This window comes from Callithrix jacchus, chromosome 2 (assembly GCF_049354715.1).
Source record: "Callithrix jacchus isolate 240 chromosome 2, calJac240_pri, whole genome shotgun sequence".
NCBI lineage: Eukaryota > Metazoa > Chordata > Mammalia > Primates > Cebidae > Callithrix > Callithrix jacchus.
Window position 1 is genome coordinate 33,203,226 of NC_133503.1, and position 27,363 is coordinate 33,230,588.

The window sequence follows — 27,363 nt, forward strand, 5'->3', positions numbered from 1 at the left end:
GAAAAATAATTGACCTCATGTGGTTGAGATTTTTGGGGTAGAAAATCTTCATGTGGAGTTACAAACTTTTTTTTTCTTTGAGACAAGAGTCTTACTCTGTCACCCAGGCTGGAGTACAGTGGTATGATCTTAGCTCACTGCAACCTCCGCCTCCCAGGTTTAGGCAATTCTTCTGCCTCAACCTCTACAGTAGCTGGGATTCGAGGCGCCTGCCACCAAGCCTGGTTAATATTTAAATTTTATTTATTAATTTATTTATTTTGAGACAAAGTTTCACTCTTCTTGCCCAGGCTGGAGTACAATGGCACGATCTCAGCTCACTGTAGCCTCTGCCTCCTGGGTTCAAGCGATTTTCCTGCCTCAGCTTCCCAAGTAGCTGGGATTACAGGTCTCTGTTATAACACACGGCTAATTTTTTGTATTTTTAGTAAAGACAAAGTTTCTCCATGTTGTCCAGGCTGGTCTGAAACTCCTGACCACAGGTAATCTACCCACCTAGGCCTCCCAGAGTTCTGGGTTTACAGGCATGAGCCATTGCACCTGGCCTAATTTTTATATTTTAGTAGAGACAGGGTTTCACCATGTTGGCCAGGCTAGTCTTGAACTCCTGCCCTCAGGTGATCTGCCTGCCTTTGCTTCCCAAAGTGCTGGGATTATAGGCATGAGCCACTGGACTCAACCACAAATAAAATATTTCTGTTAACCTATTTCTTCTGGGATTTGAAAGTTAAGAATCATTGTGAGTCTGTATAGTATTGGTTGAATAAAGGTAATCTGGGCAACACTTACTAACAGACCAAGTGATTGTATTACTTGCCAGTGTTTTCTGTTTTTTGTTTTCTTCCATTGCGGTTGCAGTTTAAGACATGACAAAATCCAAAATTTGAAATTGGACTATTTTATTTCATCCTTGGTTGTTTGAAATCATAATCACATAAGCAGTTTCTCTCAGGTGTTCATTGCTTCCTCCTATAGCTCTTCTATGAAATTATCTTTGGTAGCATATAAAAAAAAAAAATTGAAGTTGTTTTTGTTGTTGTTGTTGTTGGTTTTGTTTTGTTTTGAGACGGGATCTCCATCACCCAGGCTGGAGGCTGCACTATAGTGGTGTACTCATGGCTTTTTGCAGCCTTGATTTCCCACCATTCCTCCCAATCTCCCCAGGCTCAGGTGATGTTCCTACATCAGCTTCCCAAGTAGCTTGGACTACAGGCATGTGCCATCACACCCAGCTAATTTTTGTACTTTTTGTTGAGGCAGGGTTTCACCATGTTGCCCAGGTTGGTCTTGAACTCCTGGGCTCAAGTGATCTACCTGCATCAGCCTTCCAAAGTGCTAGTTGCTGGGATTATGGTTCTGAGCTACTGGGCCTGTCCCAAGAGTTAAAGATTCTTAATCTTATGCCTAGTTGAAAAGTAGAAGACACCAATAGAACAATAATAAAGAACGTTTAATCTGTGTTTTGTTTTGTAGAGGTAAATGTATTTCGATTGGAAATGGAGGGCATTACAGTCAAAGGAAAAGGTTGCCCCAAGCCAATTAAGTCTTGGGTACAGTGTGGAATTTCCATGAAGATCTTAAATTCCCTCAAAAAGTAAGTGGTTGGTGGTTGTTCACGTTTCCAGTGTCTTGCTGCTCAAAGTAGTCCTTTCACACAAATGTGTCCCTGAGTTACATTTTTACTCTAATAAAAAAACTTATTTTAAAAAGCTGTTTTATTGAGATAATTTACATGTCAAAATTTACCATTTAAATTCTATAACTTTTGTGTTTTTGGTGTTTTTTTGAGATGAAGTCTTGCTCTGTTGCCCTGGGTGGAGTGCAGTGGCATGATCTCACTGCATTCACTGCAACCTCAGCCCCCTGGGCTCAAGCGATTCTCTTGCCTCAGGCTCCTGAGTGGCTGGGCCTATAGGTGTATGCTACCATGCCTGGTTAATTTTTTTGTATTTTTAGTAGAGATGGGGTTTCACCATGTTGGCCAGCCTGGTCTTGAACTCCTGACCTCGGGTGATCTGCCTGCCTCGGCCTTCCAAAGTGCTGGGATTACAGGCATGAGCTACCATGGCTGGCCTTTTTTTTTACTTTTTCTTTTCGAGATAGAGCCTCCTCCTCTGTCATTCAGATGTGCCAGTGGCACAATCTCAGCTCACTGCAACCTCTGCATAAGCAATTCTCATGCCTTAGTCTCCTAAGTAGCTGAGATTATATGCACCCGCCACCACACCCAGCTAATTTTTGTATTGTCAAATAATAGTGGATGAATATATACCATCTTTTGGAAGAGTTTATTTTTATAGGAACGCATAGAACCTCTTAGGGGCCCAGCAATCTCAATTCTTACCTTTTCTTCCTTTGGTTTTCTTTTTAAGGCATGGCTATGAAAAGCCCACGCCCATCCAAACCCAAGCTATTCCTGCTATAATGTCTGGACGAGATTTGATTGGCATTGCCAAAACAGGAAGTGGAAAGACCATTGCTTTTCTTTTGCCCATGTTTAGACACATCATGGATCAGAGGTCATTAGAAGAAGGAGAAGGGCCAATAGGTACAATTCTTTTCATTAAACTTTTTTTTTTTTTTTTTTCAAATAACAGCTTTGTTGTCAATCGGAAAGACCTTATACTTTATAATGTTCTTTATTATGACAATGAAGATGTCTTTATATGCATTTTCTTTATCAATTTGGCACTTTGGGGCTGATTTCCCCTTACCAGCAGGTGGAGTGAGAATCTTCAGAGCTCTGGAATGACATCTCAGAAGTACAAAAACAGCCTCACCTGGCACAGCTCAGTTTTTAAACTCTGACTTGGCAGGTAGACTCCTCGTGCATCTATCTGTTTATTTATTTTGAGGTTTATTAGCCCAGTCTTGGTGGATGTATAAAGTCAACATGGAAGATAATACGGAAATGTAGTTTTCTAGATAGTCTTTGGCCTTAACAGGCTATAGTGCCAGCATTTCATTTAGGATTCGTTCTTTAGTTTCTTGTTTTTTGATTCATCTTGGCAGGGATGACTCTTGCAAAGTTGAGTAGGGTTTTGAAAAGTTGTTCAGCTTCTTTCTTAGGAACATAGGGCGTAGTATATCTCTCCTCTCTCTATGCCCCTCAGACCAAGGTTGTTTCTGGAAGCAGAAGTATTTGGCTTCTTTGGTACAATGAGTCACTTGATTTTCTTTGTTCTGTGATTTGCATTTGAAAACTATTTGCATTCTGTTGAACCAAGTATTTTCTTGAGGGTTGGATGAGGCATTTAGCTGTCATTTATCTTTTTTAAGCATATTTTAAAAATCTGCTTGTACTTACCCTTCCCCACAACCTCTGCTGTTATACAACTTTTGAAATAGTTTTCAGAGATGCATAACAAAACAAAAATTAGGTGAAACAATCTGAACTTTATTGCAGAGGTTAAATTTAATACTTTAAAGCATAGCCATAAGAATTTTGGTGGTTAGGCTATTGATGTATTTATCTTTCCAGCTGTCATCATGACTCCAACTCGAGAACTGGCTTTACAGATTACTAAAGAGTGTAAGAAGTTTTCCAAGACTTTGGGACTTAGAGTGGTCTGTGTTTATGGAGGAACAGGAATCAGTGAGCAGGTAGTTATGAAAGAAACATTCATGTTTTCCATTCTTTTCTCAAGTTGAATGATTCAATGAAGTAAAACAGTGACTTTTACTTTTAGTGTTTTGAATAGTGATTTCTTCGAAAATCATTTAAAAAGGGAGGTATAAAACTAATAGTAAGAATTAGTTATTTTATGCAGGATGAATACCTTCTGGAGATGTAATATACAGCATGGTGATGACAGTTAATATTACGTTGTATGCTGAAAATTTGTTAAGCCAGTAGATCTTATATGTTCCTACCACAAAAGAAAATATTAGTAACTGTGTGAGGTGATATGTCAGCTTGACTGTGGTCATGATTTCACAGTATATATGTATATGAAAAATTTGGTACACCTTAAATATATATAATTTTTGTTACTTATGAACCAGTACAGTTGTGGCAAAAAAGAACATGCTATGCTAATGCTGTATTAGAATTTTAAGTCATTTTTACATTAGCTTTTCCCTCCTTCCTCTTCCCCTGCCTGAGAAGGCAGATTGTTTTTTCATTTTACATAAGAGGAAATATTCAGAAAGATTAAATAAGTTGACTTGGTTAATAAGTTCTGGAAGTTTGTTCTAGAACCTATGTCTCTGATTCCTGAGCATTTATTTTCTCCAATCTATGCTGACATCTTTAAAAAATGATGGTGGCCAGGCACGGTGGCTCACGCCTGTAATTCCACTATACTGGGAGGGTAAGATGGGTGGATCACGAGGCCAGGAGTTCGAGACCAGCCTGGCCAACATGGGGAGACCCCTGTCTCTACTGAAAACACAAAAATTAGCCTGGTTTCGTGGCACGTGCCTGTAATCTCAGCTACTAGGCAGGAGAATCACTTGAACTTAGGAGGAGGAGGTTGCATTGAGCTGAGATCATGCCACTGCACTCCAGCCTGGGTGATAGAGCAAGACTGTCTCAGGAAAAAAAAAAAAAAAAAAAAAAAGTGATGGTGATGACTGGGATGCATTAATATCAGAGGTTTTTTGTTAAATTGTTTTATTTGAGACAGGGTCTTGTTCAGATTGGAGTGCAGTGGTGCAGGTTGGAGTGCAGCGGACCTTGGCTCACTGCATCCTTGACCTCCTGGGCTCAAACAGTCCTCCTACCTCAGCCTCCTGAGTAGCTGGGACCACAGACATGCCGCCACACCTGGCTAATTTTTGTATTTTCTTGTAGAGACAAGATTTTGCCATTTTGCCCAGGCTGGTCTCAAATTCCTGTTCCTAGGCTCAAGCAATCTGCTTGCCTCGACTTCCCTTTGTAGTACCTCCCAAAGGTAATATAGGAGTGAGCCACTGCGACCAGCCCTTCGGCTGTCTTTTTTTGAGGCAGAGTCTCACTCTGTCACCAGAGCTGCAGTGCAGTGGCACGATCTCAGCTCTTGTAACCTCTGCCTCCTGGGTTCAAGTGATTCTCCTGCCTCAGCCTCCTGAGTAGCTGGGATTACAGGTGCCCGCCACTACACCCTGCTAATTTTTGTAATTTTAGTAGAGACAGGGTTTCACCATGTTGGCCAGGCTGGTCTGTAACTCCTGACCTCATGATCTGCCCACCTCGGCCTTCCAGAGTGCTGGGATTTCAGGAGTGAGCCACTGCGACCGGTCCGAGCTGTCGTCTAAAGAATGAAATAGTTATCAGATATTTTGCTTAACTAGAAAAAGGGAAAAAATTCGGTTCTATGATTGGATACGTTTTGGAAATGTTGGAGTATACAAGATTAAAACCAGTTTCTTTCCTCTAAGACTTCTTAGTTTTTAATAAGCTAATGTATATTGTGATGCTAGATAAATGGGATAAATTAAGTGACATTTTCTGAACTTGCCTACAAAACCGTTTCTTAGGACTATTGTTACACACTCTGGGAATATTTGCTTTTGTTAACTCCAGTGCTATTTTAAACGCTGAACTAACTTCATTTTCTAAGTTTATCTTTATGATTTTTTATGACTCTGGTTTGTAAAAATACACTTAGAAAATAACCTGTATGTGCATGCACATTATATTTATATAAATGCCAAACAGAAGTTTTATGATGTCAAGGGACTTCTGATATTCTCCATCCTATTTTATTTTTAAAATGCTGGTTATGGTTGAGCACTGTGACTCACAGTAATCATCACGGCACTTTGGGAGGATCACTTAAGTCCAGGATTTTGAGACCAGCCTGAGCATTGTAGTGAGACCCCATCTCTTAATAAATACATTAGCGAGTATCTTTAGTCCTAGCTGCTGGGAGGGTGTGTGGGATGGTGCAGGGAGGGGCTAAGATGGGAGGATCACTTCAGCCCAGGATCTAGGCTACGGTGAGCTGTGTTGACACCGCTGCAGTGGGCAACAGAGCCTGGGCAACAGAATGAGACCCTGTCTCAAAAAAATTAAAAAGTTGTTCATGACAGTTAAATCGATTTCATGATTCACTAATGGTGGCAACCCTTGATTTGAACAACACTAGTCTATATATATGGTCACGTAGAAATTTTTTTTCTAAGATGGGGTCTTACTCTCTTGCTCAGGCTGGAGTGTGATCATAGTTCACTGCAGCCTTGAACTCCTGGGCTCAAGAAATGATCACTTTTTTTTTTTTAACTGCTCTCTTAAGTTCATTTCTTGATTTTGAGGGATAGTGGCAAATTAAATTTGCAAGATTCTCTAGTTTTTATTTGTTTCTAATTTATGGCACCTATTTTTCATGTTGTTAGCTTTGAAGTCTTCTAATCATACTAGGCAAGGACTAAATGTAATTTTTTTAGTATTTAAGCATTACTGATAAAGCTTCATCTTTTTTATTAGATTGCTGAGCTGAAAAGAGGTGCTGAAATTATTGTTTGCACACCTGGTCGAATGATTGACATGTTAGCAGCTAACAGTGGTAAGTCAGGGGTATTTTTTTGGTGTCTTTTATTTTTGAATTCTTTACTTTTTTTTTTTTTTGTTAAAACAGATGCAAGAAACCAACAGAGGGTTTCTATGTTTTTTCTTAAAGCTGCAGTATCTTAAAATTAGTATTGTAACAAGTTAAGCATTAATAATATTTTTAAATTTAATTTATTTTTTTTCACAAGTAACTCCATTTGATCATAACTTGGATTCTTTTTTTTTTTTCTTTTTTTTTTTTTTTAGAAAAAGAAGGGAAAAAAAGAAAAAGAGGGAAAAAGGAATATTACTTCATTCCTAAAATGGGTTTCAATAATGCATAACTTGGATTCTTAATCCATTTTGGGCCTAGTTTTAGTTAGTATAAGAGTGGGGTAGTAGCCTTTTCTTCATTACAAAATTTAGAATTTTTCTCCAAAGGAACTAGTATTTTCTTACAATACGACATAAATTAAGATACTGCAGCTTCAAGAAATTTTATCTTTTGTAAATATTGCATGTTTGTAGTTCAAATGTTATGCTTTGTTAAGTTATTCCCTATCAAAACTCTTACTAAACTGTTGACATTATTTAACTTCTGTGGAGAAAGGCCCTTCAAGATTTATAGAACTGGGCTTCCGAGACTTAAACCATCAAAGGTAGGTAATTTAATGCTGTTCCCGACCTTGAAAACTGTAAATGCTAGTGTGGAATACTTAAATATTAGATAGCACTTATTTTTTTTGAAGAAAATGCTCTCAGAGGTTTCCATTGTAATATACAGTATATACATAATAGAATATTAAAAACTCTGAGTTAATGCATGTTTCTAATAGTATTCTTCTTGAATTTCTGTATGAACTTAATTCTAATTATACACGAATTTGACAAAGTGACATTGAAATGTTTGAGAAGTGTTTGTCTAGCATATGGCAAGTTTTGGGTTGAATGCTGATTAAATAATCCCTTGGGTTTTTCTTTCTCAATGCTGCATTGATTAAGTCTCCTCCTGAAATTCATCTTGATTAATTTTACCTTTTTCTCTTATCTTTGGTCTATTTTTAAATAACTTTTTTATACATGTTTTTGCCAGGTGATTGATTCAACAGTTGATAGCAATGTTTGTGTTAATATTTTAGAAGGGGTTTCATGTGTATGTATTTTGTTTTCACTGTTTAGGAAATAAGTTGCATTTATTTAAGTCAGTGGGTTCACTTAATAAAATTGGGATTTATATCTTTGTATGGAAAACATATTTATATAATGTGTTTTGGTATTTAAAGTTTTTGTGCAAACTAATGTTTCCTAATGCTGTCAATAACTTCTTACTAAGGGTTTGGCACGCCCATTTAAGAAACTTCTAAATATATGGAAGTCAGTTATAAGATAATATAGAGAGACATTTTCTGTGTCTGAAATAGTTAGCACTAGAACTTGCTTTCCACACATACGCTGTAATCTCTAATATGTTTTTTTCTAGGTGATGCTGTCAGATAATGGCTGATGTGGCTCGATGCTTCATCTCAGTCTTAGTTTTATGATGTGTTTTGGAGAGGGCTGTTTTCTGAATTTTACAGGTTCTTCAGGCCCTATGATGGTATGCAAGAGACGAGTTTGACAAAATAAAGGGCCTCATATACCCATTGTCAGAAAGTATTTGCCACTAGATTAAGACATTGTAGATCAAAATTTCTTTTCACTTTTTAAAGATACCTAACCTACCCCTCTTGTTAAGTCAGGCATTTTAGTTTCCTTTACAGTTTTTAAAAGTTCTTGGTAGCCATAAAATGAATTGTGACTAATTTTTAGTTTTCTTTTTGTCTTTATTTTTCTTCTCATCTTAGGTCGGGTCACAAATCTTCGAAGAGTGACATATGTCGTTTTAGATGAAGCAGACAGAATGTTTGACATGGGATTTGAGCCCCAGGTAATCATACATGTCTTAAGTGTTTTGAAATGTAAATATAACCTTGTAGCTGCCATGAGAATGGTTCATGTGAGCTCTTCATGTGGTTTCTGAAATTCACACACACGCTTTTCTATTGCATGGTAATACAGAAGACTGGGAACATTCAGAATTGAAGTACATATTGATGTTTCAGATTCCTCATAAAGCTTCTTCACCAAGTATTTATATAGGCATTTCTTAGACATCTAAGACCAACACCAGTAAAACTACAATTGGAAAGTGCTAATAATAGAAGCTTAAGCCTTATTTTTATTTTTATTTTTTTTGAGATGGAGTCATGCTCTGTTGCCCAAGCTGGAGTGCAGTGGTGTGATCTTGGCTCACTACAACCTCCACCTCCTGGGATCAAGTGATTCTCCTTCCTCAGTGTGCCAAGTAGCTGGGATTACAGATGCCTGCCAGCAGGCCTGTCTGATCTTTGTATTTTTAGTAGAACCAGGGTTTTGCTCTGTTGGCCAGGCTGGTTTAAACTCCTGACCTCAGGCGATCCACCCACCTTGGCCTCCCAAAGTGTTGGGGTTACAGGCATGAGCCACTGCACCCAGCCCGTTGTCTTTTTGAATAAATTCTTTTAATTCATGCTTTTAAATACCTCATTATCTAGTCTAGATAGCACGTTAATTACATTTACCAAAAGTCATTTACTTTTGCTATCTAGCTAATGGCCCAAAGAATTTGTCTAGCTTAGGTTTTTATATTCCTTACATATGCTCTTTGCTCAGGTACAAAATTTCAATGATAGAAATTTATAGTCTGGGCACGATGGCTAACGCCTTTAATCCCAGCACTTTGGGAGGCTGAGGTAGGTTGATCTCGAAGTCAAGAGATCGAAACTAATCTGGCCAACATGGTAAAATCCCATCTCTACCAAAAATAAAAAAATTAGTTGGGCATGGTGGTGCGTACCTGTAGTCCCAGCTGCTTGGGAGACTGAGGCAGGAGAATTGCTTGAACCCAGGAGTGGGAGGTTGCCGTGAGCTGAGATCGTGCTATTGCACTCTAGCCTGGCAACAGAGTGAGACTGCATCTCAGATAGATAGATAGAGAGAGAGAGAGAGAGAGAGAAATTTATAGGAACACATTTTAAAGGTGGTAGAAAGTTTTCTTAAGAGCATTGTGAATTGTTAGTAAGCTGTTGTTGCCAGAAGATAAAGGATTATAAGAGGCCACAGTAATGGAAATGTGCATGGAAAAGGGATAAGGCAAATGTCACATTTAGCCTTTTCGGTTTTTCCATCTACTCTCCAAAAATGTATTGCCTATTATATGATACTGCATGTATTGTATTTAGATTTAGAAACTGCATTCTAAATGTGATATAAATAGAGGAGCACAAAAGAGAAGAAACAAGATTGTAGTAATGCTTGAACCATGTAAGAAACAGTTAAAAAATAATATTCAGCTTTGGGTGGGGAATGGTGGCTTATGCCTTTATTCCCACTACTTTTGGAGGCTGAGGTGGGCGGATCAGTTGAAGTTAGATCCAGACTAGCCTGGCCAACATGGTGAAACCCCGTCTCTACTAAAAATACAAAAATTAGCCAGATATGGTGGCGGGCGCCTGTAATCCCAGCTACTTGGGAGACGGAGGCAGGAGAATTGTTTGAACCTGGTGTAGGCAGAGGTTGCAGTAAGCCAAGATTGCACTATTGCACTTAAGCCTGGGTGACAGAGCTAGACTTTGTCTCGAAAAGTAATAATAAGAATACTCAGCTTTGAGTATTAGATATGATAGCATCCTTTAACTCTGAACAAGTGTCACATGAAAGCAGCATTGAATTTATTTTTTTGATCCCAAGGAGTACAACTGAACTGGGATCCAGTGGGGAAGTCATAGGGAGCTTGACCTGAGTTTCATTTGAAGAAGGATTTAATAAACATTCTTTAGAGATGAAACTGATTGCTTTGTGAGGGAGTGGGAACTGATATTGAATATCTGTTTCTTCCAGGTGTTCAAGCAGAGGCAAGGGGTCTGTCTGTGGAAAGAGAGTAAAGAGAATTAAAGTGTCAGATGGAACAGTCACGTGCCCTTTAATGTCTTTCCCAATTATGAGAAATCTTAATTATAATGCTTTAAGTAGGTAGAGTAATTGATAGGGACTTTCTGACAAACCAGGTTCTTGTAGAGTGAGTTCAAAACAATATTTTCCATTGAAAGGCCAAGTGTGAATCTTTCCTTGCCATAAAAGTACATATAGATACTTAAGTACATGTAAACAAAATAAATGATTGATTCAACATTCTCTCATGTATTTCTGTCTGTGTGCTTATGTACATGTATGTGGTTAATGTACGTTTATGTAAGTACATGAGAGAGAAATGCTGAATAATTGTTTATTGATAACTAAAAATCTGCCGGAGACTGGGCATAGTGATGTATGCTTAATGATCCCTGCATTTTAGGAGGCCGAGGCAGGTGGATTGCTTGAGCTCAGGAGTTCAAGACAAGCTTGGGCAACATGGCGAAACCCTTTCTCTACAAAAAATATAAAAATTAGCTGGGTGCGGGGGGCATGCACCTATAGTACCAGCTACTCAGGAGGCTGAATGAAGTAGCAGGATTGCTTGAGCCTGTAAGACAGAGGCTGTAATGAACCAACATCATGCCTCTGTACTACAGCCTGGGTGACAGAGTGTCTCAAGAAAAAAGAGGAAAATTTTGATTAGTTTGTGATTATTTTGTGAGCTTCATGGATTAAAAAACAGTAAGGTTTCAGGGTCATGCAGCACCATTTAGAGGTGTAGCAACAAAAAAACACTATGATGTAAATCAAAGCTGGTTCTATTGAATACAAAGCTGCACACTGACTTCTACCTAGAGAAGAGTTGGCAAGCAGTAATGTGCCTTCAGGAATAATTATATATTGAGAAAATTAGTGAAAATTGAAAGTTATTATTTATTTATTTATTTATTTTGAGACAGAGTTTCGCTTTGTTGCCCAGGCTGGAGTGCAGTGGCTCACTGCAACCCTTGCCCCCACAGGTTCAAGTGATCCTCCTGCCTCAGCCTTCTGAGTAGCTGGGATTACTTGGCCACCATGCCCAGCTAATTTTTGTATTTTTAGTAGAGACGCTTTTACCATGATGGCCGGGCTGGTCTCGTAATCCTGACCTCAAGTAATCTGCCTGCCTTCGCCTCCCAACGTGCTAGGATTATAGGCCTGAGACAGCAACACCCAGCCTGAAAGCTGACATTTGAATCTAGTAATGTGGTAACTTGGGAATCAGATTCTCCCCTTCCCTAGGGTTTGCTGTTTTTTCATTACTGTTATTGTTTATTATTTTTGTTTTTGATTGTTGTAGGTGGTCTGTGGCAAGGATTGCCCTGAGGTGTAAACTTAAGGTCATCTCATGTGTTTTCTGAGTCTGTGTCATTCTCCATGTGTTGTCACTTTGTAATTTTTTCTGGTTATTCATTTGTTTTTAAATGTCCTAGTCTTTAATGTTTGGCTATCAAAAGGAAAAATTAAGGCAGAGGAAAGGGGCATCAGACTTTTAAATCTCCTGGTAATCATTTCAGCTTGAGAGACCCAGGACTGTAGTGGTTTGCGGGGGTGTGAATGCAACAATAACAGCCAATGTCTCTTTGTCTTCACCTCTGTAATCAGAAGTACTAATCGGAACATAGATCCTCCATATTTGGAGGACAGAGTTCTTCTTGACCAGTCTGGCTCCTATAAGCTGTGTATAGTTTGCTTCAGAAATGTGCATGCCTGCCTTCTGTGGGGCTATATGTGGGGGTTGGTTAACTGCTACTGTGCTAAGAGCCGAAAACGGTGGAAATTAGCCACAATTTATCTTCCAAGCTTTTCCCAGGAAGTTGCAAATCTTCCATAGACTCCAGAGTTCTATGGTGGTTACATCAGACAGATTCTACCACCATAGTTGTTGTCTAGGTATGAATACAGGTTCCTGGTGATTTCCTGCTCTGCCAACTTCCCAGAATCCTCCTCTTTTTGTCTGCTTTATTGTATATTCCTAGTACTTAGAAAAGTACCTGATTCAAGATGGTCTTTAATAAAAATGTATTGAATAAATGAAGAAAAACAGTGGTAGTTGGTTGTATCCTAGTTAATAGTTTGAAGATAGACCACTGTATTTGTTGATGGATTGGTTGTAAGATGAGTGACAGATTAATCAAAGATGTCTTCTACATTTTTGGTCTAAGCATATGTGGGGTTGTCATTTCTTGAGATTGGGAGACTGTGGGAGTAGCAAAACTGAGATAGTTGTTCTCAAAAGTTTCTTTTACTTGGTTTTAACATTGCATAAGCTTTGAAGACTATATTTACCATATTTATATGAAATGTTTTCTTTTTCTCAGGTCATGCGCATTGTGGATAATGTTCGTCCTGATCGACAGACAGTTATGTTTTCAGCTACTTTCCCCAGAGCTATGGAGGCTTTGGCTCGCAGAATCCTGAGTAAACCTATTGAAGTGCAGGTTGGAGGCAGGAGTGTGGTTTGCTCAGATGTGGAGCAGCAAGTGGTGGGTACTATCTTTAGGAAATCCCAGTTTCCTTGATACTTACATAGTATGTGTAACCCTTTTGAGATCACTGTTTGTGAGGTAGGCAAGATAATTTCTAAAATGAAGTCGTATACATCTATTGTAGCCTTCAGTATTTTACCAGATACACTTAACTATATTGTTCCATGGAACTGGCTGTTTAAAATGCTCTTTTTTTTGCTGGGTGCAGTGGTGCATGCTTGAAGTCAAGTCCCAGCTTCTCATTTTCCATAGTTTTGGGCTGTAGTGCACTACTATATTGTTCCATGGAACTGGCTGTTTAAAATGCTCTTTTTTTTGCTGGGTGCAGTGGTGCATGCTTGAAGTCAAGTCCCAGCTTCTCATTTTCCATAGTTTTGGGCTGTAGTGCACTACTATATTGTTCCATGGAACTGGCTGTTTAAAATGCTCTTTTTTTTGCTGGGTGCAGTGGTGCATGCTTGAAGTCAAGTCCCAGCTTCTCATTTTCCATAGTTTTGGGCTGTAGTGCACTACTATATTGTTCCATGGAACTGGCTGTTTAAAATGCTCTTTTTTTTGCTGGGTGCAGTGGTGCATGCCTGAAGTCAAGTCCCAGCTTCTCATTTTCCATAGTTTTGGGCTGTAGTGCACTATGCCGATCTTTGTCCATACTAAGTTCAGCATCAATGTGGTGACCTCCTGGTAACAGGGAAACCACCAGATTGCCTAAAGATGGGATATTCAGCCCAGGGCAGAAGAACAGAATAGGTCAAAACTTTTGTGCTGATCAGTAGCTGGATCACACCTGTGAATAGCACCTTAGCCATAGTGAGCCCGTCTCTTTAAAGACAAATAAAATTAAATGTTCGTTTTAGTTTCTCTCACCAGCAGTAGGAAGTGGTAAATGGTGAGCTGATACATAGAAATATAACATTCCACACAGACATGGTGGCTTATGGCTATAATCCCAGTACTTTGGGAGACCAAGGTAGGAGGACCACTTGAGGCCAGGAGTTGGAGACTAGCTTGGGCAATATAGTGAGACCCCTGTCTCTACAAAGGAAAAAGAAATGTCACAAACCTGTTTTATTTCTTCGTTACTAGGATATGAAATTAAGAGCCAGAGAGAACAGATGATCATATGCCTACATTTGCAAGACTTTTTTTTTTTTTTTGAGATGGAGTTTCGCTCCTATTACCCAGACTGGAGTGCAATGGCGCAATCTCAGCTCACTGCAACCTCCGCCTCCTGGGCTCAGGCAATTCTCCTGCCTCAGCCTCCTGAGTAGCTGGGACTACAGGCACGCGCCACCATGCCCAGCTAATTTTTGTATTTTTAGTAGAGACGGGGTTTCACCATGTTGACCAGGATGGTCTCGATCTCTTGACCTCGTGATCCACCCGCCTCGGCCTCCCAAAGTGCTGGGATTACAGGTGTGAGCCACCGCGCCTGGCTGCAAGACTCTTATACCTAGAAAGTTTACAATTCTTTTTGGATCTTATTATTTGCAATTAAAATTAACATTTTCCTAGCCCTTGGTAAAGATATAGCAAGATACTGTCATTTATTCATTCACCGCAAATAAAATGAATATTTCTGTCCAAGGGATCTGTTTGCATTTTCACTCCATTAACTTAGGACAATATGGTGTTTTCAGATTGTGATTGAAGAAGAAAAGAAATTTTTGAAGTTACTTGAGCTTCTAGGCCATTATCAAGAGTCAGGATCTGTCATTATATTTGTGGATAAGCAGGAACATGCTGATGGTCTTCTGAAGGATTTAATGAGAGCATCTTATCCTTGTATGTCTCTTCATGGAGGTAATTATTAACTTGATTCACACATAAAATATCTATTTAGTACTTGACAAGCATTGTGCTGTGTTCTAAATGATACTTTGTTCTCTATAGTTCAGAACTAAATTTTATATCAGTTCTTACTCAACTGTGCTCTGTGGGAGTAGGTATAATTTTTGCCTCATCTAAGAGAAAGAAAATCATACAGGCATACATTGGTTTGACCAAATTCTATCACCCTTTATTAACTATGGAGGAATTATATGTAACTTTTCTATGTGTTATACCCTTTCCATTGCTCATGCTATCTGTAGGTTTTCATGATTCACTTTAAGGAGCTTTTACTGAAATCTCAAAGTAACATTTTAATTTCTTGTGCTACTGCTATTGTTACATATGTGTGGAACTAGAACACAAATCACAGACCTGGAGCAGTGACTCACGCCTGTAATGGGCCGAAGCGGGCAGATTACCTGAGGTCAGGAGTTCGAGACCAGTCTGGCCACATGGCAAAACCCTGTCTTTACTAAAAATATAAAAATTGGCCGGGCGCGGTGGCTCAAGCCTGTAATCCCAGCACTTTGGGAGGCCGAGGCGGGTGGATCAAGAGGTCGAGAGATCGAGACCAACCTGGTCAACATGGTGAAACCCCGTCTCTACTAAAATACAAAAAATTAGCTGGGCATGGTGGCGCATGCCTGTAATCCCGGCTACTCAGGAGGCTGAGGCAGGAGAATTGCCTGAACTCAGGAGGCGGAGGTTGCGGTGAGCCGAGATCGTGCCATTGCACTCCAGCCTGGGTAACAAGAGCGAAACTCCATCTCAAAAAACAAAAAAATATATAAAAATTAGCTGGGCATGGTGGCATGTGCCTGTAATCCCAGCTACTCAGGAGGCTGAGGCGGAGAATTGCCTGAGCCGAGATTGTGCCATTGCACTCCAGCCTGGGTAACAGAGTGAGACTCTGTCTTAAAAAAAAAAAAAAAAAAAAAACCCACAAAACAAATGGAATAGATATAGTTAGAATTATTCTCATTTGCTAAGTGTTCTGACTAGCTTAGTAATGAATCACTCCAAAATTTAGCGGCAATAGTTACTTAGGTTGCTTATGAATCTTCAATTTGGGCAGAGCTCACCATGCACATCTCGTCTCTGTTTTATGCTATACCTGCTGGGACACAGTAGAGCTGGGCATCACCTACCAATTTACTTCATTTTATGTGGCTGGCAAATTGATGCTGGCTCTTGACTGGGAGCTCAGTTAGGCCTTGGTCACAGGCCCTGTGGGCTTCTCTATGAGGCTGCTTGGCCAAGAGGAAAGAACCAGAAGCTGGCCAGCCAGGTAAGGATGATACTGGAATTGGCAGAGCCTTCATTTCTACCATATACAATAGGTTGGCTACCAAACTGTCCCAGATTCAAAGGGATGGAAGTATAGATGTCACCTATTGATGAGAGAGTGTCATCCCCTACACAGAAAAGCATGTGGAACAGGACATACTTTGTTGTCATCTTTGAAATACCGTCTACTTCCAGCAGACTTCATTTGGGATAAAATTAAAGAGACTTTGAAGATTTGTGTTTGGTTAACTTTTAATGTTTGAAAATGATTTTTTTTTTTTTTTTGGTAAATACTCACTACATAGAAAGTCCCACTCCCCTCCCCCCTCCTACTTTTTTTCAGACAGAGTCTTGCTCTGCCACCCAGGCTGGAGTGCAGTGGTGCAATCTCAGCTTGATGCAACCTCTGCCTCCTACCTCCTGGGTTCAAGCAATTCTTGTGTCTCAGCCTCCTGAATACCTGTGACTGTGGGTGCATGCCACCATGCCTGACTTATTTTTTTGTATTTTTTAGTAGAGGCGGAGTTTCGCCATGCTGGCCAAGCTGTTCTTGAACTCCTGACCTCAGATGATCCGTCTGTCTTGGCCTCCCGCAGTGCTGGGATTACAGGCATGAATTACCATGCCTGGCCTTAGACTGTACCATTTTATGTATATAATTCAGTGACATTAAGTACATTCACAATGCTTCGCTACTGTCTATTTCTAGAACATTTTAATCACCCTGAATAGAAACTGTACTGTTTTAAGCAACTAGTCTTTCCCCCCCACCCCCACCCCTGAGCAGTTGCTTATAACCTCTATTCTACTTTCTGTCTCTATGTATTTGTCTATTCTGGGTACCTCCTTTAATTAGAATCATACATTCTGTCTTTTTGTGACTTGCCCTTTTCGCTTAGCAAAATGCTTTCAAGGTTCGTCTGTGTTGTAGCATTTGTCAGATTTCCTTTGTAAGGCTGAATAATATTCCATTGTATGTATATATAGTCAGCCCTTTATGTCCGTAGACTGCAGATTGAAAATATTTGGAAAAATATTTGTCCTGAACATACAGAAAATCTATTCTTCTTGTCATTATTGCCTAAATAATGTAGTATGCAAACTATTTATTAATACATATTATTTACATTGTAATAGGAGGTTTTAAGTAATTTAGAGATTTTTTTAAAGTTTTCAGGAGGATATAGATGATATGGGCATAGTATGCCATTTTATATAAGGGACTTGAGCATCCTAGGATTTTGGTATCTGCCAGAGGTCCTGGAACCAATCCCCTGAGGATACTGAGGGATGACTATATTTGTTTATCCTTTTTTTAGCTACTATTCATTCTCTACCCACACATCAATTTTTCTTAGTTTTTCACACATTTTAAATAAATTGGAGAGCAGGTTATCACATTTCATGTCAATATGCATATCATTAACACTAGTTCAAAACTTGTTTCATTTTTTTTTTTTTCTGACACAGAGTTTCCCTGTGCTGCCCAGCGTGGTCTTGAACTCCTGGGCTCTTGGAATTGTCCCTCCTCAGCCTCCTAAGTAGCTGGGACTACAGCAAAATTTGTGAATATTAAAAAAAAAAAAAGCTGGGCACGGTAGCTCACGCCTGTAATCCCAGCATTTTGGGAGGCCGAGGCGGGTGGATCACAAGGTCAAGAGATCGAGACCATCCTGGTCAACATGGTGAAACCCTGTCTCTACTAGAAATACAAAAAATTAGCTGGGCATGGTGGCTCATGCCTGTAATCCCAGTTACTCAGGAGGCCGAGGCAGGAGAATTGCCTGAACCCAGGAGGTGGAGGTTGCAGTGAGCCGAGATCACTCCGTTGCACTCCAGCCTGGGTTACAAGAGCAAAACTCCTTCTCAAAAAAAAAAAAAAAAAAAGTTGTCTGGGCGAGGTGGCTCATGCTTGTAATCTCAGCACTTTGGGAGGCCAAGGTGGGTGGATCATTTGAGCTCAGGAGTTTGAGACCAGCCTGGCCAACATCTCTACTAAAAACATAAAAAATTAGCCAGATCTAGTGGCAGCTGCCTGTAATCCCAGCTACTCTGGAGGCTGAGGCTGGAGAATCACTTAATCCTGGAAGGTGGAGGTTGTAGTAAGTGGAGATTGCACTGTTGCACTCTGACCTGGGCAACAAAAGTGAGACACTGTCTCAAGAAAGAAAAACATCTTGTAGATAAACTAGTGAAATGTACACAGATGAGTTTTCACAAATACATATAAGCTGTGAAACCTAAACACTATTAAGATACAACCCTAATCTGGGCACAGTGTTGCATGCCTGTAGTCTCAGCTACTCAGGAGACTGAGATGGAAGGATTGTTTGAGTCTAGGAGTTTGAGGTTAATCTGGGCAACAGTGAGACTCCATCTCAGAAATTTCCCTCAGTTTATCTCTGTCCCTACCCCTCCAGAGTTGACCACTTTTTTTTTTTTTTTTGATATGAAGTCTTGCTCTGTCACCCAGGCTGAAGTGTAGCAGAGGGTTAACAGCTAACTGCAACCTCCACCTCCTAGGTTCAAGTGATTCACCTGCCTCAGCCTCCTGAGTAGCTAGGACTACAGGCATGTACCACCACACCTGACTAATTTTTGTATTTTCAGTAGAGATGGGATTTCACCATCTGGAAGCAGCACCCACCTCCAGTTTAGTCATTTCTGTTGGACCCTGGGGGTGGGGACTGCTTCCAGTATTTTGGTTGCTTTAGCCACATCCCACACCATAATCAGGTTACAGAACAGTTCCATCATTTCCTAAAAATCTCCCTCATGCATCTCTATAAAGGTAATAAATTATAAAGGTACCTTTCCCCATCCATAACCCCTGACAACCACTCATGTGTTCTTGTTCTTGTTCTTTTTTCTTTTCTTTTCTCTTTTCTTTCTAAGACAGAATTTTGTTCTTGTTGCCCAGGCTATAGTGCAATGGTGCAGTCTTTGCTCACTGCAACCTCTCTCCCTCTTAGGTTCAAGTGATTCTCCTGCCTCAGCCTCCCCAGTAGCTGGGATTACAGGCATGCACCACCACATCCAGCTAATTTTTGTGTTTTTAGTAGAGACAGGGTTTCACCAGGTTGGTCAAGGTGGTCTTGAACTCCTGATCTCAGATGATCTATTCACCTTAGCCTTTCAGAGTGCTGGAGTTACAGCCAGCACTTTGGGAGGCCAAGGTGGGCAGATTGCTTGAGTCTGGGAGTTTGAGACCAGCCTGGGCAGCATAGCAAGACCCCCATCTCTAAAAAATTTTAATAACTATAAAAAATTAGTCTCCTAGCTACTCAGGAGGCTGAGGTGGGAGGGAGGATTGTTTGAGCCTGGGAGGCGGAGGTTGCAGTGAGCCGAGATTGTGCCACTGTACTCTAACCTTGGAGACAGAGTGAGACCCTGTCTCAAAGGAAAAAAGTTTACAAATGGAATCTTACATTTTGTAACTTTTTGGGTTGGCTTTTTTACTCAGCTTAATGATTTTGATATGCATCCAAGTTCTTGCATAGTTCATTCTTTTTTTTTTTTTTTTCCCCCTGGAGATAGTTTTTCTCTGTTTCCCAGGCTGGAGTGCAGTGGTGCTATCTCAGCTTGGCTCACTGCAGCCTCCACCTCCCAGGCTCAAGCACTGCTCCCACCTCAGCCTCCTGAGTAGCTGGGACTACAGGCATGTGCCACCATGCCCAACTAATTTTTTTATATTTTTGTGGAGACGGGATTTCACTATGTTGCCCAGGCTGATCTCGAACTCTTGTAATCCTCCCACCCCAAACTCCGGAGTGTTGAGATTACAGGCCTGAGCCATGGTGCCCGGCCTATAGTTCTTTTTTTCTTATTACTGAGTAGTATTCATTGTATGGATTTATCACTGTTTGTGTATCCGTTCATCTGTTTAAGGACATTTTGGTTGGTTGGTGTTTTTTTTGTAACTGTGAATAGAGCTGCTATTATTCAAATAAAAGTTTTGTGTGAATGTCGGCTTTCATTTCTCTAGGGTAGATAACAAAGAATGGGATTGCTAGGTCATATGGAGACTATATCTAGGGTTGCTATTACTTTTATTTATTCTGTGTGGGGTTTATTTAGCTTCTAGAATCTGTAAATTTATGTCCTGTTCTGAATTTGGGAAATTCTTCGTTGTTATTTCTTCAGGTTTTTTTTCCCTGCTTTATTCTCTTCAGTTGTATATATGTTTGACTTGTTGATATTGTCTCATCTATCACTGAGGCTTTGTTTAGTCTTTTTCAACCTTTTTTTCTCCTCTGTCTTTCAAATTGATTAATTTCTTTTTGGGTTAGAGTTTCGCTATTGTTGCCGAGACTGAAGTGCAGTGGCGCGGTTTTGGCTCACTGCAACCTCTGCCTCCCGGGTTCTAGCGATTCTTGTGCCTCAGTTTCCTCCTGACTAGCTGGGATTACAGGCATACGCTACCACGCCCAACTAATTTTGTATTTTTAGTAGAGACAGGGTTTCACAATGTTGGCAAGGCTCCTGACATCAAGTGATCCACCCACCTTGGCATCCCAAAGTGCTGGGATTACAAGCGTGAGCCACTGTCTGGCTGGGATTTTTTTTGTAAAGTGTTAGATTCCGCTTTCTTTGACAGTGATTCAAATACTTTATTTAAATCCTTGAAGAGTGCATTTAAAATTGTAGGTAGTAGTACAAATTAATATTGGTAAATATTTATATGCTAAACAGTCTGTATGTTAAGCCCAGATTTTCTGTGAAATCTCCCATGAAAGCAGGAGTTTTAAGCTTTGAGAATTTATCTTATTTCCTTCTCTATTACCAGAATTCCTGGAAACCTCATCATGAAATATTTTGTGGCCTGGGCATGTTGTAATAGAACTTTTTGGTATTTTATACTCTGTTTTATCATTAATACTAAACCTCTTTGGGTCACTTATTTAAGGGAGATCCAGTTGGGTACATTTAAACTAGTACTCCTCAAACTTTAATTTGCCTGTGATAATCACTGAAATCACTAAGATTTCAATTTAGTAGTTTGGAGTATAACCCTACATTCTGCATTTTTTTCTTTTTTTTTTTTTTTTCTCTCCAAGATATATAGTCTTGCCTGGTTGCCTAGGCTGGAGTGCAGTGGCATGATCTTGGTTCACTGCAACCTCCGCCTTCTGAGTTCAAGCAATTCTCCTGCCTCAGCCTCCTGAGTAGCTGGGATTACAGGCACATGCCACCATGCCTGGCTAATTTTTGTATTTTCAGTAGAGATGGGGTTTCACCATGTTGGCCAGGTTGGTCTTGAACTCCTTACCTCATGATCTACCTGCATTGGCTGCCCAGGTGATGCTGCTCTGGTCCTTGGACAAAACTGAGTAGCAAGGCTCTAAATAGCCTACAGGGAAAAGAGAAAGATCTAAATCTTGATAATATAGGCTGAATGTTTCTGCCTTTTCTCCCTTTGGCTCCCAAACAGGTTAAGTTAGTTTCTGATATTGGGCCTTTGCAAATATAAGCCGTGTATAGAAGAAAGGGGACAATACAAGATCAGAGTTGAAAGATTCATAAATGAATTAATAGCAATAACCTTTAATGTTGCCATTAATTTTCCTAGTCTTTTATTTTCTATATTTTAGGAGTTGGATGTGTCAGTTTGCTCCTTATTCTGAGTTTAGATTCTTTCTTTGTCAGAAGAAGTGGGAAATGTAATTTGGACATGTTTTACAACTTTTTACTTGCAGGCATTGATCAATATGACAGAGATAGCATCATAAATGACTTTAAGAATGGGACCTGCAAACTTCTTGTGGCTACCTCTGTTGCTGCCCGAGGTCTAGATGTGAAACATCTGATTCTTGTAGTAAATTATAGCTGCCCCAATCATTATGAGGATTATGTGCACAGAGCAGGGCGGACTGGAAGAGCAGGCAACAAGGTAAAATCATTTTGTTATAATCGATCACCATTATATTAAAATACAGGTGTTTCTTTAGTATTTTAGGGAGTAAATATGAGTTATGGAGACATTTTGAAAATCTGTAATCCACACAGTGTGAAGAGTAGTTGATGTTCATAATTTATGTACATGTACAGTTCTAAGTATTGTTCAGATTATCAGATACCTAGCGGCTCTTTATAGGCAGATACTGTTAACAGTTTGTGTTCCCTTTTAGTTTTTCCCCTCATGCCTAAAAATTTCTATACAGATGTTCCTTGATTCATGATGGGGTTACAGTGTCCTGATAAATCCGTCGTAAGTCGAAGATGCATTTAATACACCTGACCTACTAAACATCATAGTAGCCTAGCCTACTTTCAACATGCTCAGAACACTTATATTAGCCTAAACTTGGGCCTAATCATCTAATACAAAGCCTATTTCATAATAAAGTATTGAATATTTCAAGTAATTTATTGAATACTGTACTGGATATGAAAAACAATGGTTGTGTAAATATTCAAAGTACAGTTTCTACTGAATGTGTATCACTTTTGCAGCATGGTAAAGTTGAAAAATCGTAAATTGAATCATTGTAAGTCGGGGACCATCTGTATACACATACGCATAAATGATTATACTTAAGGATCTTTTTTTAAAAAATGGATCATAAAATACACCCATCTCCACATCTACCAATTTCTCCTACTCCTCTCTTTCTCTATCAGTCATACATATATATGTTACTTGCCTTTTTGACTCACCTGTATTCTAGAAATTGTATAGGTCTAACTCATTTCTTCTAGAAGTAGCAGACTATTCTGTTGTTGGAGTCATTGATTCTGATTTATTTAATTTTCTAACTCTGTACATTGCACAATAATGCAGTAAATAGTATTAATATGCCATAGCTTACATTAATGGATAATGTATTATCTGCCAGGTACTGTTTAAGTGTTTTACATGTATAATCTCATTTTATTCTTAAAACTTCCTTTTAGGTAGATAATATTACTCTTTTATAGATGAGAAAAATTCATGCACATAGAATTTAGTTCACCTGCTTGTACACATTTAATAAGTAGTAATGGTATTTATTTTTATTTATTTATTTTTTTTTTAAGATGGGGTTTCACCCTGATGGCCAGGCTGGTCTTGAACCCCTGACCTCAGGTGATCCACCTACCTCGACCTCCCAAAGTACTAGGATTACAGGCGTGAGCCACTGCGCCTGGCATGGTATTTATTCTTTTAACCTATCAGGAGTCAAGAAATTTTTTTAGTAAAGGGTCATGTACTAAAAATTGTATACTATTTGGGCTCTGTCACATATTCTCTTTGTCTCTCCTTCTCTATGTACGTGTGTGTTATTATATGTTCGTAATGCTATAAAAATGTAAATATTTGTAACCAGGGGCAGTGCAAAAGCACCATAGGTCAAAGGTGATGGCTATTTAGATATTTGTGAATTAAAATCTTAAACAGTGTTTTAAAAATTTTTAACAGATGACTATTTGGGTGAGATTTAAATTTTGTGGAGATAAGGTCTTGCCGTGTTGCCCAGGCTGGCCTCAAACTCCTGGGCTCACGTTATCTTTCCATCTCTGCCTCCCCAAGTGCTGGGATTACCAGTGGCAGCTATTGCATCCAGCAAGGTCAGATTGTTTTGTGAAGGTAGCAAACCACTTTTCTACTCCCAACTCTGGTCTGTCTTTTGTGTGAACCAAGAAGTTGCTGGGAGTATGTGAAGCCTTTGGCTTTAGAGAATTCCAAAAGGGTGGTATGGCTGGTCTCATTTTTGCAGAAACCTCACAAAAATAAGTATATTAAAACAACTCAACTGGGTAGTCCAGCTACTTGGGAGGCTGAATCAAGATCTCTTGAGCCCATGAGTTCAAAGCTGCAGTAAGCTATAATTGTGCTACTGCACCTCCAGCCTGAGTGACAGCAAAATCTTGTCTATAAAAATCAAACAAACAACCAAACAATTTATTATGTATATATAATCAGGCATATATTTCCACATGTGTATCACACACATTTTTATACCTTTTATTGATCTTTAATAAAAATATGGATAGCTGTGTCCTAGGACATTAACTTGGTGAGACTGGTGTAGTAGGTAGCAGAGGAAGTAAATGCAAGCAAAAAGAGAAAAAAACAGAATATATTAAAGAAAATGGGCCAGGCACAGTGCCTCATGCTTGTAATCCCAGCACTTTGGGAGGCCAAGGTGGTGGATAGGTTAAGCTCAGGAGTTTAAGACCAGCCCCAGCAAAATGGTGAAACCTTGTCTATTCAAAAAGTACAGAAAGTTAGCTGAGCATGGTGCCACCACAACCTCTGCCACCCAGACACAAACAGTCTTACCACCTCAGCCTCCTCAGTAGCAAAAACAGAGTGAAGAGTGAAACTATGTCTTTAAAAAAAAAGAAAGAAAGAAATTAGCCAGGCATGTGGTGTTCACCTGTAATTGCAGCTACTCAGAGACAGGAGATTCACTTGAACCTGGGAATCGGAGGTTGCAGTAAGCTGAGATTGTGCCACTGCAATCCAGCCTGGGCAATAGAGCAAGACTCCATGTCAAAAAAAGAAAGGAAAAGCAAAAGACCAGGCAATTATGCATTTGTGTAAAATTGCATACATTTCTCTCTCTCTCTCTCTCTCTCTCTCTCTCTCTCTCTCTCTCTCTCTCTCTCTCTTCCCCCCCTCTCTTCTTTCTTTTCTTTTCTTTTCTTTCTTCTTTCTTGACAGAGTTTTCCTCTTGTTACCCAGGCTGCAGTGTATTGGTACCATCTCGGCTCACTATAACCTCTACCTCCCAGGTTCAAGTGATTCTCCTGCCTCAGCCACCCACGTAGCTGGGATTACAGGCATGCATCACCACACCCAGCTAATTTTTTTGTATTTTTAATAGAGATGGGGTTTCACCATTTTGGTCAGGTTGATTGCAAACTCCTGACCTCAAGTGATCACCCACCTTGGCCTCCCAAAGTGTTGGGATTACAGGCATGAGCCATTGTGTCCAGCCAGTTGCATGTATTTCTACCTCTGTATGAAGAAATTAGAAATTTTCTAGTTTACTTGTGTTATTTTAAAATTTTAAACTTGGATATTTTACTTTGAACCATTAATTCTTTTAAAATTATTTAGTAATGTTGTCGTCAATCTTGAGGATTTAATAGGTGGATCAGGTTTTATCTTACTTGTGATGTAGGTATGATTCATCTTGTTAGTGTCTAATAATTGCACTTTTTCATTTATTAGGGTTATGCTTATACTTTTATCACAGAAGATCAAGCTCGCTATGCTGGTGACATAATTAAAGCTCTTGAATTGTCAGGGACTGCAGTGCCTCCTGATTTAGAGAAACTGTGGAGTGATTTCAAAGATCAACAGAAAGCTGTGAGTTTTTTAACCCATACTACTCTTCTAGAAATCATTAATGTGACTAAACCTTGATTATTTCATTCTTGGAAATCTTTTTTTATATTTAATACTTGGAAATTTTGATAGGACTATTTTTATTTCTCTCTTAAGAGAGGGGAAAAGAAGTGAAAGCCATTCTGTCTTTTGCTTGAACTTAGTATTTTGTGATGTCTATGTAGAGCTCTTAGTTTATCTTACATGCTGGATGAAGTGTTTATTACACTGCCATACACCACCTTGAAAAATATCTTATTAGTATGAATTCCTAAACATTAAAGTTTTTTACCATGAGATTAACTTGCTTTGTTTTCTGTTTTTGAAAGGAAGGGAAAATAATTAAAAAGAGTAGTGGGTTCTCTGGTAAGGGATTCAAGTTTGATGAAACAGAACAAGCTTTGGCTAATGAGAGGAAGAAGTTACAAAAAGCAGCTCTTGGTCTGCAAGATTCAGATGATGAGGATGCTGCAGTTGATGTAAGTTCGGTTATTCTTTCATTCTTAATTGAAGTGATTGTTTCTTTTGTACTGGAGGTCTTGTCATATGCTTGTCAAGATAACTAATCATTGGAAACCTTCTTTGGGAGAGGATGGTTCTAGAATAGTTTTGGAAAATCTGCCTAGTACATACCAGTACTCCTCCTCTTGATATGTAGACCACTCATTAGCACATCAAAGGATGTGAAAAAAATTTTTTTTGATCTGGAGTCTCACTCTGTCACCCAGCCTGGAGTGCAGTGGCGTAATCTCAGCTCACTATAACCTCCACTTCCCAGGTTCAAGCAATTCTCTTGCCTCAGCCTCCTGAGTAGCTGGGATTACAGGCATCCACCACTACACCTGTCTAATTTTTGTATTTTCAGTAGAGACGGGGTTTCACTGTCTTGGTGAGGTTGGTCTCAAACTCCCAACCTCAAGCCATCCACCCTTCTCGGCCTCCCAAAGTACTGGGATTACATGTGTGAGCCACCGCACCCGGCTGTGGATATGAAAAGTCTGTAAGGAAGCTTGTTTAACTTTGTTAGTTAAACCCAGAAATTCCCCAGCGTATCTGATCACAGAACATTTTTTGACATAACACACTAAACTTAAGCTCAGAAAACATGGTTGGAAATCAGGAATTCAATCTGATCTTATCATCAGAAAATTGACTCCAAGAAAAGATGTTAGGTCCAGGACCATAGTAGAATACACAGAGTCAGGACCGGAACCCAGGTGTTCCATTAACCCTAAACCATTTATTTCTAGGATACCATACTAGCTCAAAATGTAATAAAGTATTTGTTTTTTTATTTTTATTTTTATTTTATTTTTTGAGACGGAATCTCGCTCTGTTGCCCAGGCTTGTGTACAGTGGCATGATCTTGGCTCACTGCATCCTCCATCTCCAGGGTTCAAGCAATTCTCCTGCTTCAGCCTTCTGAGTAGCTGGGATTACAGGTGCCCCTGCCACCACACCTGGCTGATTTTTATAGTTTTAGATAGAGACGTAGAGGTGGGGTTTTGCATTTTTAGATAGAGATGTAGAGATAGGGTTTCACCCTGTTAGCCAGGCTGGTCTGAAACTCCTGACCTCAGGTGATCTACCTGCCTTGGCCTCCCAGAGTGCTGGGATTATAGGTGTGAGCTGCTGCGCCTGGCCAGTAAAGTTATTTTTAAATTTATCTGTTGCCATGAAACAAATCAAAACTTAGCAGGTTAAAGCAATACACATTTATTATCATAGTACCTGAGGGTCAGGAAATCAGCAGCAGTTTAGCCAGGTAGTTCTGGCTTAGGCTGTCATGAGATTGCAGTCATCTGCAGGCTTGGCTGTTGCTGGATGATCTGCTTCCAAGATGGCTCATTCACTCTGATGTTTACTGGATGCCTCAGTTTTTCACCTCTTTGCCTCTCCTTATCCACATGGCAGCTGGCTTTCCCCACAGTGAGCGATCCAGGAGAGAGAGCAAAGAGAAAGCTTTAGTGTTTTTTATGACTAGTCTCTGAAATTAC

General features: G+C 39.6%; 1 protein-coding gene across 2 annotated transcripts in view; it reads left to right on the plus strand.

The window, feature by feature from the left end:
• DDX46 (DEAD-box helicase 46) overlaps positions 1 to 27,363 on the plus strand; it is a 67,920-nt gene that overhangs the window by 26,058 nt on the left and 14,499 nt on the right. For both annotated transcript variants that reach the window (XM_008985057.5, XM_002744165.7), the window contains exons 9-18: positions 1,474 to 1,594; positions 2,373 to 2,548; positions 3,482 to 3,603; positions 6,410 to 6,488; positions 8,317 to 8,399; positions 12,766 to 12,930; positions 14,571 to 14,733; positions 21,747 to 21,940; positions 25,211 to 25,348; positions 25,696 to 25,845. In XM_008985057.5, the coding sequence (XP_008983305.1) occupies positions 1,474 to 1,594; positions 2,373 to 2,548; positions 3,482 to 3,603; positions 6,410 to 6,488; positions 8,317 to 8,399; positions 12,766 to 12,930; positions 14,571 to 14,733; positions 21,747 to 21,940; positions 25,211 to 25,348; positions 25,696 to 25,845 (1,391 nt within the window). The remainder of the gene's footprint in view (positions 1 to 1,473; positions 1,595 to 2,372; positions 2,549 to 3,481; positions 3,604 to 6,409; positions 6,489 to 8,316; positions 8,400 to 12,765; positions 12,931 to 14,570; positions 14,734 to 21,746; positions 21,941 to 25,210; positions 25,349 to 25,695; positions 25,846 to 27,363) is intronic.